This window comes from Lissotriton vulgaris, chromosome 6 (assembly GCF_964263255.1).
Source record: "Lissotriton vulgaris chromosome 6, aLisVul1.2, whole genome shotgun sequence".
Taxonomy (NCBI): domain Eukaryota; kingdom Metazoa; phylum Chordata; class Amphibia; order Caudata; family Salamandridae; genus Lissotriton; species Lissotriton vulgaris.
In genome coordinates, this window is record NC_141694.1 from 1,254,824,056 (window position 1) to 1,254,841,932 (window position 17,877).

The 17,877-nt window shown below is 44.0% G+C and overlaps 1 protein-coding gene across 1 annotated transcript in view; it reads left to right on the forward strand.

The window, feature by feature from the left end:
* LOC147708716 (uncharacterized) overlaps window positions 1–17,877 on the forward strand; it is a 295,811-nt gene that overhangs the window by 78,671 nt on the left and 199,263 nt on the right. Inside the window, exon 10 of the mRNA XM_086927368.1 lies at window positions 8,958–9,029. Coding sequence (XP_086783494.1) covers window positions 8,958–9,029 — 72 coding nt within the window. The remainder of the gene's footprint in view (window positions 1–8,957; window positions 9,030–17,877) is intronic.

Consider the following 17,877-nt stretch of genomic DNA (forward strand, 5'->3'; position numbering starts at 1 on the left):
CAGTCACTCGGCGAAGCCAAGCCCGGCCAGGGAAGCAGCGGAGCGAGACCCAGCCCAGAGCACAATCCCCAAGCAGAATACAATGCACAGGGGACTCGGCGGAGCCAGGCCCGGCCAGAAGCAGTAGTGAAGCAGTGTCCAGCCCGCGGCTCAGCCCCAAAGAAAATAGCAGGTACACAGAGAACTCTGCCCCAAATTCTCCTATATACGTCTCTTGGCGCTCGGTCCTGGCGTTTTGTGAGATTGCTGGGAGGTTTAGTCAGAGTGTTTGGCGGAGCCAGGCCCGGCCAGTTGGAGAGCGGAGCAAAGCCCGGCCCCGAATACAGCCCCCAACCAGGATGCAGTCACTCGGCGGAGCCAAGCCCGGCCATGGAAGCAGCGGAGCGAGACCCAGCCCAGAGCACAATCCCCAAGCAGAATACAATGCACAGGGGACTCGGCGGAGCCAGGCCCGGCCAGAAGCAGTAGTGAAGCAGTGTCCAGCCCTCGGATCAGCCCCAAAGAAAATAGCAGGTAAACAGGGAACTCGGCCCCAAATTCCCCTTTATACGCCTCCTGGCTCTTGGTACTGGCGTTTTGCGAGATTGCTGGGAGGTGTAGTCAGAGTGTTTGGCGGAGCCAGGCCTGGCCAGTTGGAGAGCGGAGCAAAGCCCGGCCCGGAATACAGCCCCCAACCAGGATGCAGTTACTCTGCGGGGCCTAGCCCAGCCAGGGAAGCAGCAGAGCGAGACCCAGCCCAGAGCACAATCCCCAAGCAGAGTACAATGCACAGGGGTCTCAGCGGAGCCTGGCCCAGCCACAAGCAGTAGTGAAGCAGTGTCCAGCCCGCGGCTCTGCCCTAAAGAAAATAGCAGGTACACCCCCCTGCAGATTGTGATGAAGGGCCCCTGAGTCTCCCTTATACCACCAATATTAATTGCTCTTTTCTCTGTACATCAACAGGGTTACCGACTACTACAGGGATTTTCCTACGGATGCACCCAAGCTCTGTGGTGAGTCTATACCCCTGTTGATGTTCGCAGATGACACTCTTTTAATATCCAAGACCCAACAAGGGCTCCAGAGAGCAATCGGGCGGTTTGAGACCTTCTGTAGTGACTATGGCCTTACCATCAATGTGTCTAAAACCAAATTTATGGTAATGCATAGGTATAAGCAAGTGAAAGGAAGAGCAATAATGAATGGGGAGTTGCTAGAGCAAACCCATTTGTTCTCATACTTGGGTATCACACTGGGTTCAAGGCTGGATTGGAAACCACACATTAATCAACTAGCTACTAGACATGCCCAGCTGGCGGGAGTTCTCTTGAGAGAACTGCGCTCTTCGGCCACCCAACCCATATCTCCGGCACTAAAAATCTATGACACAAAAATACGAGCATCTATATTGCATGGGGCCGAACTATGGGGGTCATGTAACATCTCTGAACTGACAAATGCCCAAAATAAATTTGTATGAGGAAAAGCGAGGCTCCCACCATCTACCCCGCTTTTGCTGCTCTATCTTGACCTGGGCTGCCAGAGATTAGAGGATGTAGCGCGCTTTAGACCCATAGCATACTGGCCGAGGATCTGGGTTACCCCAGAGCTCTCCCACTATGCCCAAGCACTCATTGAAGTTAGGAACATGGACACAGCCAATAGAATAAAATGGTTTCGTTAATCCAAGGCTATTTATAATGCCATGGGCTTGGCTGAGCTATGGGATAACCCAGCGCACAATATTTTTCCATCACGCAAGATTCTTAAGAAACTATACTGGTCGATGGTCACAACACAAAATTCCAAAGATGTTCCACCTCTTCACTACATAGGGAGTTTCTTGAGCTTAAACACTTACCAGCTTATGAACCATATTGGGATTTTATTACAATCCCTGAGGACCGGACACGGTTCCATCAATATAGGGTAGGTACCCTGTTAATTAATACCTTTGCAAGTAAATAGTCCTCTGGTAATGATGCTATGTGTCCCTTTTGTAGTTCACAACTGGAAAGTCTAGCTCATATATTGTTAATATGCCCTGTGTACAAACTGCCGCGGCTTAGGTGGCTTAGGCCAGTATGTCTTCAAAAAGGTATCAAAAAAGGAACTGAGGCCCTACGGATTTTTAAAACAGACTGTTCGGAAAGCCTAATTATTGCTGTGTCTAAATTTCTCAATTGGATGTGGGCAATTCGAGGGACCAAACTAAAATCAGCTGTTGTCCCAAATGTTTAAATGTCTCCTCCTTATTATGTAAAATGAATTGTCCTTTATTTTTTTTATTTTTTTTAAAGATTTTTAGATAAAACTTATTACTTTTAAATTGAGTTTCTACCTTTTTAATTATTGATAAAGAATAATCAGAGGACAGATTTTGCCAGTAGGTTGCGTGAAAAGCCCTTATTTATGTATAATTGTCAATTAATCAGCTGTGCTTAATGTACTTTTAAGGTATTGATGATGGTTTTTTTTATGTTGTCTTTTATGACATGATTTGAAATAAAGACTTATCTGATACTAAAAAAATTGCTCTTTGGCTGAATGGAGGAAGGCAGAAGGCCTGGGGCCTCCTGCACCGCATGGGCCGTCGGGGCCTGTGTTTTGGCCCTGGCTGAACGTAGGAGTACACTTATGATGTCCACACCTACAAAAATCTGATCTCTTAGAGAAATTACTCCACACAGGTTCATGCAAATCTCACAACACTAATGATGCTTAGCTCAGTGATGGCCAACCAAATAAACCTTACTCGCTATGGCCACTAAATGAGGAGTGTAAATTGTCCAGAGGACACCCAAATCACTCCTGGAGCCTTTAATCTCCACTTCCTGACTTCTAGCACATTAACTCTCTTCCAGAGACGCGTGCTCATTTCCCTTTCCCTTCGTTTTGATTCCTTTCTCTTTAAAAAAGTACGACCTACTGTTCACCTTTGAACTTTATAATAGAGATATTTTGAAAACAATTACCATCCCTGGCCACAAGATGTCCTAGTTTCCAAAAAGTTGGGAACTGAGAGACGAAAATATCTGTAAGTTATGTTTTCACGACCCTTTCAATTATGTTTTAACAACCTTTTGTCAGCCTCTTCACTCAAAAAAAAACATCAGATCACATTCCCCAAATGTAGTGGGCACTTTTGTAAAAAGAACAGCCTTTTTACAAAACTGCAGATTTTGCGACTTTTTTGCAAAATGCAAAATCCTGGAGGGTCTGGTTGAGTATTTCAAAAGTTTATAAACTTCAAATATTCTTTCAGCAAGGTAGCAAAAGCCACTGCTCCATCCTTTACATAGAGGAATATTTACAAGCATATTTTACAAGATAGTCTTCCTATTAGAGGTCACTTCAGGAAGAACATTTGAAGAGATTGATTAGTGACAAAATCAGAAACACAAATAGAGTGTGTACAGACTATTGTGTCAAAAATATCGAGGACAAGAATATCGAGTAGGTAAGTGCAACTAGGTAAATGTAAATTTACTATTCTTAACTCCAGATCTACGTACCTTGAAGATTTATAGATATATCGTCAAGGTACATATATGAGGAGTTATATGTAGCAAAACTTTACTTACCCTTAGAAACTGACATACATGATATTCTTGTCCTCTATATTTTTGACATGATATTCTGTCCCACAACATTTGTGTTTCCGATATTTTGTCCAAATACCGAAGAGATGCGAGCACTTTCTAGGGTCAGGCCTGTACAAAGAAGTACCATATGAACATAACTCTGTGTATAGGTACCGTAGTGATATCTACATCTTAAAGGAGTGTAGGTGTTAGAATAATAATAAGTCATCTAAATTAAATGTTATATACTTAATTATCAATATTTTAGTTCATAGTTTTTCTACAATATTATGGTAGCGCAATATTAAAATTGTTATATTCTGACAAAGTTAAGGGTGTTTATGTGTGGGCATAGAGGAAGTGTGGGTCTCATTACTAAAGGCTGGGCTTGGCCTTGATCTTGTCTGAAATCCTTTTTGTCTTCTTGTCAGCTTCCTGTATTGCCTTCTGGAACCACCATGAGACAGAGAAGCTTCTCACTGTTATACAACCCCACACACCATATTGCTGGGAGAAGACTGGTAAGAGTAAGGGTATTTTAATGGATATAAAGTACCTGTGTATCTCAGCCTTTCAGTAGCCATCCTTGAATGTTATTTGCAGTTCTCTTACATTGAATCTTTCCTAAGTACAATCTCATCTCCCAACCCTTGCTTCCAATCCATAACTAAACAGCCCAGTCTCTACACAATCCCTTTTCTATAATTTCTTGTCAGCCCATAATACCGCACCATGCCAAGATTTCCTACCAGTATTTACCCTTTTCCTCTTTCGCATATTTGCTAGGTCAGAAACCGCTTTATTTCTGCTTCCTTATTCATCTCTCCTATTGCATTCCTCACTTCCCCTACCTACCATTGTAGAGGGAATAAGTTTAGTAAAAGTGACCACTTCTGATGGTGATTTTACAATGCCTTCAAGGACAATCAAGTCAACAGGGTCATTATACAGGTTTGCAGTCGACCTTGCCATAAACCCCTCAAGGACATAGTAGGAGGGCTCGATATGTGTTGGCTAACATAATTTACCAAATGAACATTTTACGATTTATATGCACATGCTCCTCATACTCTTCATGAGACTGTATTGGGTAGATAATATTGCCAGTTAAAAGACATTATGTTTGTGTTTGATCTCAATGACATCAACACTACCAACATCCTCGACAGCATGAACAACATCCAACTCACCCAACTCGCTCATGACCCCATGCACACCGCAGGCCTCACACTAGACCCAATCTTCATCTCCAGTGACAACCTCAGGTACAACCACACCACAGAACTCACCTGGACTGACCACTCCATCATTCACCTCAACATCACCAGCTCACTGACTGCTGCCCCCAGTCTACCCAATCCCCCCACTACAGCTGAAGCAAAGTCTTAAAGGACACATGGATCAATACCCTCAACACCACCCGCCTCATGTCCTCCAACAACCCAGACCAGAACATCAGAAACTGCACCAACAGCTTTGCTTCCATTGGCAACAACCCACAGAAAGTTCACTAAGTAGGCTAGCTGGGACACTGAAGACCTCCGAACAACTAAACAGCACCGTAAACAACTGGAAAGGAGATGCGCACCAACAAGGACACAACCAACAAGACCAACTTCAACACAACCCTCAACCTCTGATTCAGACAGTTGAGAGAATTGAAGAAAAAGGCCTTACCCTCATGCTTTGAATCAAGCTCTAATAACAGCAAACAACTCTTCAACAGCGTCAAAGAATTCTCCAACCCCTCAGCGGCAACTAACAACATTACCCCCGCACAGGAATTCTGCAACAACCTTGCAACGTCTACAGATACTTTAAACCCTAGCCCAAGGCCACTGACTTCTTTAAGCAACACAACAACCCCGCTATCACCAGAGACATCCGACTAACTGAATGGGGACAGCTCCCCCCACAGGACACTGCCTCCATCATGAACTCGGTCCAATCAGGGACCCCAGCTGGCTTTTGACCTCACCTCATCTTTAACCTAGGCGAAGCCAGAATAGCGATTCTCCAATCAACATACAAGAAGAATTTTGATTCCATTAAAGACAATCGAGGTTTAAATCATGCAATGGCCTTCTATTGCTGCCGCAACATGCAGCCCTTTAAAGACCAAAAATACATCATAAAGCAATAGAATGTCCAGACAATATGTATATCCAGGGCACACAGTCATCATCATCTTTAAGCTACGACAAAACAGGACAACATCTTCATTTTCTGTCAAGCTTTATAATAAGTTGTCTGCAAATAGAATTCAAGCAAAGTCAAAAGAAATTCTTTATTTCAGCCTTTGAGGACATAAAAGCACAAATAAAAAGTACTGACATTGTAATGCACATGTACTTTATATCTGGGAAATTAAAATGCGTGAATTGTGCTGTACTTTTTTTGTGCAAAAAAAATGAATTCACAAGTACTTGATGCTATAACACTATCAATTATAAACCTGATAACAAACTTAAATAATACCTTTATCCTAGTCATTCTTTTTGTTTTTACATTTTTTTTATTTTCTCCTCGTAGGGTGAGGAGGAAGGGATAATGTTAGCCTCTGAAGGCTACCATTTTGCAAGTTTAAAGCCATCCAGTGGCCACAGGTCTTAAATAACATTTTGCAAAAGTATTCACATTAGATCAATCTGCTACTTTTAAAATATTTGTTAGCAAACTACCTGCCCAGAAAACCTTACTAGCCTTTGCACTTCTGAGGAATAGGCACCATATCTGGAAAGGTCTACTCTTACCTCACTTATTACTACTCTTGCCCGATTAGCTAAAGTGGCTATGGAGACTTCCTTATAGGGTTTGACGTTAGACAGTAACAACTGTTCCTCACCATCTGCCCTAAACTCCAGCACCTTACTCTCATACATTTTACCACACATAGCTTTTCACACTCATGGAAAAAAAGGATACAAAACAGGCTCAGACATTATTTTAGTCCTTTTCCATATGTTACAATGTACCCCTTCAGGAGAATAGAATCTATTTGAAGTCTCCAACGCTTGAACGTCAGAAACCCTTCTAAAAGAAATTTGACAAAATAAAGTTGCTAACTTCAGAAAGAGGAGAGACCTCTTGGCAGCCTACGTAGTGGCTCCCACCACACACTTATTACAAGACTGCACAACAGAGGCATCCAAGGAGCTGCTCTCAGATGGATCGCCTCTCCTCACCAGAAGAATGCAAAAAGTAATTTTACCCTTCACCTTCGAACCAAAGAAATCATCTGTGGACTAGGATCCTCGGTCATCCCCACCCTTTTTAAAACTTATATGACACTTCTGCCCAGCATCATAAAAGAAAAACCATGGACTGGTATCATATGCTATGCTGATGACACACAACTCATTCTCTCCCTCTCCGAAGATACCACCAAACACCAAGACTGACTTCAACAACTGCATTACAAACATTGCCAAATAGATGAACGACAACTGCCTGAATCTCAACACAGACAAGATAGAGGGACAGATCTTTGGAAACAAAAGCTCCCCCATGGATGCATCCTGGTGGCCCTCTTAACTCAGACCCCCAATGAGCATGCTACAAATCGACTACAGACCATGCAGAACACAGAAGGCAGACTCGCCATGGATCTCGTTAGACAAACCCACATCACCCCCTACCTCAGGGAAATCAACTGGCTCCCTGTACAGATGTAAATGTAAATGTATAGGCATTTATATAGCGCACTACTTACCCGTAGGGTCCCAAGGCGCTTCGACCGCTGCGAAACCCTTCCTGGCTTCCCTGAGAGATGGTCCCTTAATGGGTATCTCCAGGGTGAGACCAGGCATCCCCGGCGGTCTGGTGGGGCCGTTAGTGAAGATGAGGCAAGCTAATGCCCAGAGTTGCCGAGTGTGATCGCTGATCAGAGTGGGCACCGAGGCGAGAGAATTATCGAGTCCGCTGACCCTGGTCCAGAAACCTGCCGCGCCGGGAATCGAACCCTGGTCCCGGGCCGTCCTCTGCTCTCGGGTCTGCCGCCTCTAACCAGTGAGCCACACTACTTCACTGGGTATCAAGCTCCTGGCCCCCGCATACAAGGCCCTACACAACTGCGCACCCACCTACTTGAACCATCGCCTGACCTTCCATCAGCCCATCAGACATCTCCACTCCACTTCCGTCTCTAACCTTCAACCACGCATCTTATGTAGCAGATGCAGAGGTCGCTCCTTCTCCCACCTAGCAAGGAAGACATGGATTGAGCTACCCCATTATCTCCGGACCGCCCCATCTGTTCCAGAGTTTTGATGAGATGGGGAGCCCCTAAAGACCTGGCTATTCAGCTAATCAGCTGGACAGTGCCATCAGCTGTATACCCTCACGGGTGACAAGAAGTGCTCTACAAATCTAGTGATTGATTGATGCTGAGAGGCCGTATGGAGTGAATTTCTATTGTTCGTGGCAACACATTTGAGGGGAATCTATGTCTAGCTAATTTGAGGAACATCAAAGTAAACATATCGATGCACCCTGTATGAACGTTGGTTGTTTTTTTTCCTTAGAATAGTAATTGAAAGAGCGTGCCTTGAAATAACCATTAGCAAAATTTAATTTTCTATACATGTCTTATCCCCTCACATACATAGTAGTCAATTAATGGGTTATGCTCTCAGTATATGGTATTAACTAATGTTAACAAACTTTGCAGTGGGCAATAGTGGATAATACCTTAAAATCAGCTCTAGAGAAGAACTCTCAGGGCACTCTTAATCATTAGTGAACCCATGAATATGGGCAGTGAGATCATAGTGCAATTAAAAAAAAATATATATATGCATGAATGTAGTACCAATAAATAGTACACACTGCATAGCCAGACTAATGTTTAGGAAAACGTGCCTCACTTTGCACATGTCAAGATATACCTCACCTTTCTCTGCAAAATTATGTGACTTTCATTAATCTTACAAGTTTACAGTTGTTGTTTTGAATTAGTATATTTCACTAGGGTCCACCTCTTTCCATTGGCTATGAACCGGCCCAGTCCCTTACATACTAACAAGGTGAACATGTATCCTTGCTGCCAGAAAAATACTTTATACAGTCTATTTATACTCATGGAATGTCTACAGGCAAACTAGCCAAATACACTGCTCTGACACAGGTCTTTAAAGCCTTTAAACCCTTAAGGGTACCATGGCTAAAGATATGACTTTACAGCGAAATCATTTTGTCAGCTCCTTTGTTACATGTTTTACTTGAAACTAGGTTGCTGGCAACAAACTCTGTGTGATCATGGTCCTACTTAAACTTGGGTGCCACTCAAAGGTTTAATGAGAGTCTTTCGTTGTGGTCATGGAGGGGGAGTTTGGAGTGGAAAGTGAAAATGGGTCTTAAAGTATATTTTGCCTAATGCAATTTTTACCTTTACAGCAGCCACAGTGGTTCCCCACAGGCACAATAATGAGCGAGAGCCGAAGCCTCCTTCCTTATTCTGGCGAAAGGGTGAGACGGGACATCAAAGGCCACCATGTGTTTGAGCATTTCCTTCACCATGTGTTTGAGTATTTTCTTTGCATCAGTACATTTTATTTTTTGGTTTTCTATCAATGTGTAGTCGAAAAAAACAGTAATTTCTTGCCATGGTATACAATCTGCTCTATCATACATTGCCTTATCTTACTGCCGCATCCCTCAATGGATTTTACCCAACAGTGATTACATCTTTCTCTGCCACATGCATCAACATTTGGATTTGCGATCCCTAAATAGTGATTTTTGAGGAATTGCTATTTTGGAATCGCAAATCCCTATGCATATAGGAATCTCAAAATAAATTGTGATTCCTTAACATCATCTAATAGCGATTTGCAAATTGTGAAACGCTATTAGGGAATGTTACTCCATTCATTCCTATGAGCCTACAGGCCCATAGGAATGAATGGAAATGCATTCGCAAATTGCGATTACCAAATTGGTAATCGCAAATTGCGAATGCAATTCCAAGGGTGCCAGGGGGCCTAAGGCCCCCCTGATGCACCCCCCAAAAAATGGAACAGTGCTCATGTGGCGCAAACACCCGCCCTAAGGGCATGTGTGTGCACCACATCTCACTTTAAAATATGCACTTTTGTGCATTTTTCAAAGAATGTGCAAATGACCATCAACTTGAAGTTGATGGTAATTAGCATTTCCTAAAGGCACTCTTTGCATTTAGGAAAGAGCTGATGCATCGCCTTTAGGGAATTGCAAATTGACATTCCCTCAATGCATTAGCTATTTAGGGAATCGCAAAAAATTGCGATGACCTAATTTGCAAATGGGAATGACTTCATGCATCGGAAAAGGCCGGTTTCCGGTCGCAAATGGGCCGAATCGCTGAATCTAACCGTTTGCGACTGGAAAAAAGGTGGCACAAAGTTCTTTGAGTTTTGGATTAAAGTTTCCAAAGGTTTGTTAACTTCAAATGAATGCTGTTTCATCAAGGTTAATAAAGGCCACTAAATGATTCTTTACATAGATGACTATTTACAATGTATATTTCTCAAGACAGCATAGTTTATGCAATAGTACTATATACACACAGCCAAAATGTATGAGGAAGGTTTTATGTTAATCACTTCTGCTTCTTTCTTTTTTGATTCCAACATTACCAGCTGAACTAGGCATTCACACTCTCAATATAAAAGACACCACGATCTTCTGGGTAAATTATATAAATCCCAAGAAAACCTTTGAAACTGTTTATTTCATCACCACCAGAAAGCAAGCTTTCTCTTACTGGAGTAGACCCAGACTGATGACTTGTACAAACTTCAACTCCTATTTAGTTTAGCGCAGTTGAAGTTTGTAAAACTTATATGACACCTTCAACTGCACTAAAGTAAATAGGACCTTCCTTAGCTTTGTAAATACATATTTAATGGCAGTACCCATCTTAATGTCATTGACAAGTAGAAATATGGTGTCCTTTACATATATTTTACAAACAAGTCTATGAGAATTATGATGCCTTTTGTGATACAACGTTTGGAATACAACATTTTCAGAAATATATGCAGTTAATTTCATGCCCTCTGCCAGAGCCACCAAACTCTACCATCACTATTACCAAGATCTACTGACTTAATTTTATTCTTTTTACTCCTTAATGTTAACACCAGGACATGGTATTGAAAGACCAGAAATTCTGGGCACACTACGAAAGTGCACACAAATTAAACCTCTAAAAGCTGAAAATACTAAACTAAAGATCACAGCCTATGCAGACGATATTGCAGACTATGCAATCAACCCAGAGGAAGCTGCAATTAGTATTAAGGTAGAAGCATACAGATTTTGCAAAGTTGCAGGGTACAAATTGAATCCTGACAAAACTCAGGTACTTACCACTGTCGGGATTCAGAACTCCATTATCGGATCTTGTATCACTATAACTTACTTGGGAGTAAAGATAACAGCTAAGATTAATCAGATCATTGATTTAAATTATGTATCCTTGCTAAAAGAAACTATTAAATTGTTAAGAATTTGACATAGGATCCCTATAGGCCTGTTAGGCAGATGTAACTTGATCAAAATGAAAATATTGCCTACATTTCTATTTTTGTTTCGTTCTATTCCTTTGAAAGTCCCCAACATATTTTTTTAAAAATTAGAGGGGTTTTTTAGTAGTTTTATTTGGGGATATAAAAAACCGAGGAGGGCGATTGAGCTGCTTAAAGCTACATATGATCAAGGTGGGCTTGGATTCCCAGATTTCAAAGACTTTTTCTGGGCCACTTTTACGGGTCGTTTTCGTAGTTTGGTCGGCCTAGATCAGACTGATTTTGTCTTCACATTTATGCTGGGGAACCAGAGGGATACATTTTTATATGGAATTAGAGATCCAAACTATTTTAAAAGGGTAAAAGCAATGTCTACTAGGTGCAATCTACTTATATTCCATAAAAACTACCCCTTGTGGGGGATCCCACTTTTCCTGAGGTATTTAGGGATCAAGCGGGTAAAATTTGGGCAAACTATGGAGTAAACTGCTTTGGCGATTTATATAATGATAGAGGTATTAAATCATTTGAAAATGTAAGACTGGCCTATAAACTTCCGGGCCATTTTTTAACAATATTTGCAGATTAGGGATTATCTTGCTTCTAATGTGGCCGTAAAAGAAATAAAACATTCAACAGTCTGGGATTGTATTTATAGGGAGAAGTCTAAATCTCTCATTGGCTCAATGTATGCTCTTCTACATAGTTTCAGACCATTGGGCAATGAGAAATTAGCAGAACGTTGGACTCAAACCTTGGGGACAATGCTCTCACCTAGAATGATAGAACAGGTATTAGGCTATGTTAAGGACTCTGCCCATTCTGTTAGCTAACAGCTCCAGCAAACACGTATTACTTGCATGATGTATTACACTCCCAAATGTGGACTGTATGCTGCTAACTGAAAATATATGTTTATGGAATGTCCAGAATTGAATAGGTACTGGAGGAAAATCGAGCAAATACTTTATTCTAAAATAGGATTGGATCACCCACTCACGGATCTTGAAATTATGTTGGGATATAAAGATGGTAATCCGGCAGTAGCGGGTCTCTTTACGATTCTAATGGCTGCAGCTAGGCTGGCTATTGCCATGGCATGGGTCTCTACTACACCACCGGTGGCAGAGGATTGGTGGGCGATTATCAGAGATACTTATGGTGTAGAGGAAACTCTGGCAAAGGCAAGTGGCATCAAATCGTTAGTTAAATTAGAGGTGCTGTGGGGGCCATTGGCCCTGGATGGCTTAAGGTAGCTGGATTTGGCTAAATATGAAATAAGAAGTGTTTCCCCTCAAAAAACATTTTGCTTACATATGCTGTTACTGTGAAATTTCAATTTGTTTCCTCTCTTTTGTTTCTCACTATTCTCTTGCCTATGTATTAATATGTTTGCTTATTCATATTAATTTATTTGTTTATCCCCTTCGCTGCGGGGGTAATTCCCCCGCTGTGCTGGGGGGGAGCTGAGCTCGTCATGAGCTACAGTGCTCCTGTGCTCATGACGAGCTTAGCTCGTCACAGGTGCATTGGTTCCCATGGAACGCACAGCAGGGGAATTCTCCCCGCACCTGAGCGTACCACGGCCCATGACGAGCTGAGCTCGTCATGAGCACCGGAACACCGTCCCTCATGACGAGCTCAGCTCGTCATGAGCATGGAAAAGTTTATGTCAACTGTATGAACATGCACTATCTGATGGAAAGTAAAAAGTTTATTAAAAAAAAAGGAATCATTTTAGAAGAGAAAGCAGAAAGACTGGGGCCCTAAATAGAAGGATCCAAGCCAAACTAAGTCAAAAACCATCAAAACACCAGAAAAAAGTGGGGGCAACCATGTAGTCAGATTCCACCTTGCTGCAGTAAGGAGTGGTGAACTTATAAGTTACTCCACACTCCTGTCACAGGGACTTCATATACTTAGAAATGAAGTTTGTACCACGGTCTGACACCACCTCTCTGGGAAACCCCACATGGAAGAGAATACCCATCAGTGCACGTCTCACCACGGGGGCCGTCAATGTCCTGAGAGGGATGGCTTCCGGGTACCGGGTAGCATGATCCACCAGGACCAGGATAAAACTGTTGCCCATGGCTGACTTGGGGTCCAGAGGCCCCTCAATGTCAACACCCACCCATCCAAAGGGGTTGCTGATCACAGGGAAGGGCTGGAGAGGAGCTGTGTGCTTCCTCCCACTCTTCCCACTTGCCTGGCAAGTTTGACAAGTCCTAAAATGAGTATCTGAACTCTTGCACATCTGGGGCCAATAAAAGTGGGTGACAAGCTTTTCAACAGTCTTGTCCTACCCCAGATGTCCAGCTAACGGTACATCATGAGCCAAACCCAGAAGGAAGGCTCTGAAGCGCTGGGGTACCACCAGCACACGGGCTGACCCAGGCTCAGCAGCATTAGGCTCGCTATACAGTAGGTCATTCTCCCAGAAGATCCAATGTGATCCAGACTGATCACCTGCTGCCTGGCTTGAAGCCAACCCACAAGAGATGGGCACTTCTTCTGTTCTGCACAGAATTCCTCCCTGGGTCAGCTCAGAAGGTCCCTCAGTTCTGCAACTTGCTCCCCTGTCGGTTCCAGGGCATCCCCCTCAAGGTATGCCTCCTCCTGGACTGTGGGAACAATGTGGGCTGGTTTCTCGCACCTCCTACCTCTTCTCTTTAAGGCAGGTACCTGGGCCATAATTTCAGGCTCCAGGACCTCTTGAGCACCCCTACTGGCTGCCATAGACCGAGTGGTCACACACTCCCACTCAGGCAAACCCAACATCTCTAAATGAAACCTTCTCTCCACCTTAGCCTAAGGAGAGCTGTCTAAATCATTGCCCAACAGACAATCCACATGCATGGCTGGCCTTACAGTTACTTGGAGAGTACCTGAAACCCCCCCACTCAAAGGAAACCTGAGCCACCTTGAGGTGGCTCTCTGTGTTGTCAGCGGCAACAACAGGGTAACATGCATTTGGGACCACCTGCTCTTCATACACCAGCTGACTACTGACAGCTGTCAAACTGGCCCCGGTGTCTCTCAGAGCCTTCTCCCTATGGCCATTCGTGGTCACCCACTGCCTGTACTTTTTGGTGTTATCAGGCAGCTGGGTTCTGGGGACCACCTCACAATCTTTTAAAGAGACAAGGGACATTTCTGCGTGACCCCACCCACCTTGGGCACCCATCTCTTCCCCTCCCAGGGCTACACTCGCCACCTGACGGGGTGGTGTACAGGGTGGTGCATTGTGATCCTTCTGGGGTCACTGAGGATCATACCAGCGGTTGCCCACTTGTTTACACTGAAAGCATGTAGGGGGCCCCCTGTGAACAGGTTTACCTGTCAGGGGCTCAACCTCTTCTCAGGCGGAGGCTGGGAACCCTTACCTTGGTTCCCTTGGGAATTACTTTGGGGCCCTTTCTGGAACTTCCTCTGTTTACCCTTGTCCCACCCACTCTTCTGCTTGGGACACTTTACCAACCTTGGTGGAGTCTCCCACATGACCCTTATGGTCCTGGGTATTCACCCAACGGTCCGCCTCCTCAGCAAGCTTCCTAGGGTTAGTTAGCTTGCTATCAATTAGGTGCTCGCGTAGCTCTGGAAAACAATTACCAGACAAGTGCTCCCATGCAAATAAATCATAGAGTTCCTCAAAAGTACTCACTTTGCTACCCTTCACCCAACCATCCATAGCTCTGCAAAATAAAGACACATATTCTACCCAGGTGGTAGCCTCCAGCTTGTTACAATTCCTGAACCTCTATCTATAGAGTTCTGGGCTCAATCCATACCTTGTCATCAGGGCTTCCTTCATGTGGGCATAAAGCATCCTACTCTCACTGGGCAGGTCTTACAATGTATCCCTCCCATCACTAACAAAGCGTCCCCACATTCCTGCTCCCCAATCCTTCTCAGGGACCCGGTGGCCCAACATTGCAATTTCATAGGCTGCAAACCACTGCCCAATATCTTCATGCTTATGGAAATCTTTGATGACATTCTTTGGGAAATATACCCTGCCTTCTGCAGGCACAGATGATGCGCTGCCACCAGAGGGACTCAATTCAAAACTTTTAGCCTTAAGCTTCAATTCCCTCAAAAATCTTTCATGTGCTAATTTCTCTTTTTTCCTTTCAAAAGCTATTCTGTTATTCTAAAGCTCCAACTTCTTACTCTCTAGGTCCTTTTGACTTTCCAACTTTAGCTTGGCCATCTCCATTCTATGCAATCTATTTCTCTCTCTGTCCTCCAGCTGTCCTGGGGACATGCCCTTGGAAGAAACACTGCTGCTTATGGGGGAATACACTCTCTCCCTGGCTGGACCCAATGGCCAATCCAGCTGCCGTTCTGCATTCTCAGCCTCCTCTGTAGGCTCTTCCACATGCTCAGAGGCATTTCTTGCTTCCACCCAGGCCCTCAGCGCCTCTTGGAACTCATTCTTCTTGGTGAGGCCTGGAGTAGCAACTTTAAATTTTCTACAGAAGGCTTTCAGCTGTTTTACATTGTAGGCCTCCAACCTTTCTTCCTCAAAATCTATATCCATCAATACAAACTGGCAGTCTTTAGTAAAAATAACAGTTCCAAGGAAAAATAATTCTACCCAAAAAAATGTATATGGTTGCGTTTGGTCTGCACTCACTAGTAGTGCACACCAATCACTGTATATGAGTCACAAATGGAAGTCCAAATCATCACCGCTAACCACAAATGTTAGAACTGGGTGTCTTTAGTTGGCAATGGCTTATACCTTTGTCCAAATAGGGACTCTTGCTTCTAGTTAGAGTAAGGGGCTACACTCCTAAAATAACCCCTGCTCAACCCTGTGGTAGCTTGGCACGAGCAGGAAGGCTTATCTCAGAGGCACTGTGTAAAGCATTTGTGAACACACACAGTAATACAGTGAAAATCCTACAGATGGACACAATACAGGTTTTATAAGAATAAGTATTCTTTATATAGACATAACACAAGACCCAAACAACAAAAATCCACAGTACAGAAGTAAGAAAATGACTTTAAGATGGTAGAAATACCTCAGTTCACTTTAGATGGTAAATGCGACACATTTCTCACAAAGTACCTTTGGATGCATCACGCAAGATAAACAAAAGGTTTACAGGGAGAATGATGCATCTGTTCCTTGCTTCGAGGTAGGTGATGCGTCTGTTCCTCACTGTTTGCGCGAAGTATGCGATGCGTCTGTTCCTTACCGGAGAGGTGGAGATGCGACGATCTTGTGGTGCGTCCCGGTTGCGATGCAACAAGATGGCGCCTTGATGCGATGCAACGATCCGGTTCAATGCAGGAAGATGGTGCCCTTGATGCGATGCGACAACGTGAAGACGATGCGTGCATTCCCGAGGCGACTCTGTAACTTTAGGGAGCCACGACAGGCCCTGCGACACGCTTCTCCGGTGATGCGACGGCGACCCTTGCGGTAGCGACACACTTCTCCAGTGATGTGACGACACACAGCTGCGACTGAGACATGCTTCTCCTGTGATGTGACCCTTGTGGTGGCGGCATGCTTTTTTAATGATGCAACAGCTGCGGATGCAACATGCTTCTTCTCGTTGAGTCGCACTTCCAGCTCCCAACAACACGCAGGCTTCTGCAGACATAATTCCCAGCAAGGAAATTCAGGGGGGGAGCTGGTGGTGAAGTCTTGTACCCCTGAGACTTCAGCAGGAGGCAAGCACAGTTCAAGCCCTTGGAGATTCTTCTTCAAGATGATAAACGTTGCAAATAAAAGTATGTCTCATTTCCTTGGCAATAAAAAAACCACTGCAGGCCACCCCCAGCAATTACATCTAAAGTTCGGGGTCTGGGCCCCCTTTTTTATACACACAAATCCTTTGTCTCTGAAGGCAGAGAGTTTCTGTACCTGGTCCAAACCAGTTCTGGGTGCATTCTGCCAGGCCACAACTTCTTCCTTTGTTAGTGTGGGCCAGGGTTATCAGACTCACCACAGGAGGTGGAACCAGCATTGTGGAAGGCAGACACAGCCCAATTCAGGCCCAGGTGCTACTCCTCCCACCACTCCCAATGCAGATAGGTCTATTTAGCCTTGTGCTGACTCACCCAGCCCTTGTCACTCACAAACCAGACATGGAATACACAACCTAGCAGAGGGAGGCTTGGATGGTTAGGCAAGAAAATACCTACTTTCTAAAATGCTATTTTCAAACACAAAATCAACTTCACTAAAAGATGTATTTTATCATTCTGAGTTCAGGTATACTAAATGTGTTTTTCTACCATGTTCCCTGGGACAGTTAGGATTATAAGATGTTATAATCAAACTGCCCATTCTGGCCTATGGGGACAGGTAGCCATGCAATAGTGAACACGAGATTGGCTATAATTCACTATCAGGACATGCCACACACATCAGGGCATGTCCTACCTTTCCCACATTTTGCAACCTGCCCTAGGGCCTACCTTAGGGGAATCTAACATGTAGAAAAGGGAAGGGTTAGGGACTGGTTAGTGGGTGGACTTACCAAGTCGACATGGCAGTACTAGACTGCACACAGGCTCTGCAATGGCAGGCCTGAGACACACTTTACAAGCTGTTTCTGCGGGTGGCACAATCAGTGCTGCAAGCCCACTAGCAGCATTAGATCCAAATGCCGTGGGCACACACAGTGCACTGTACTAGGGTCTGACAAGTAAATCAAATAAGGCAATCATGGAGTCACTAATACATTACAACAACAATTTACAATAGGGAGCACTTGCACTGTGGCACTGAATAGCAGTGACACAGTGCCCAAAGCATCTAAAACCAGCAAAAACATAAAGGG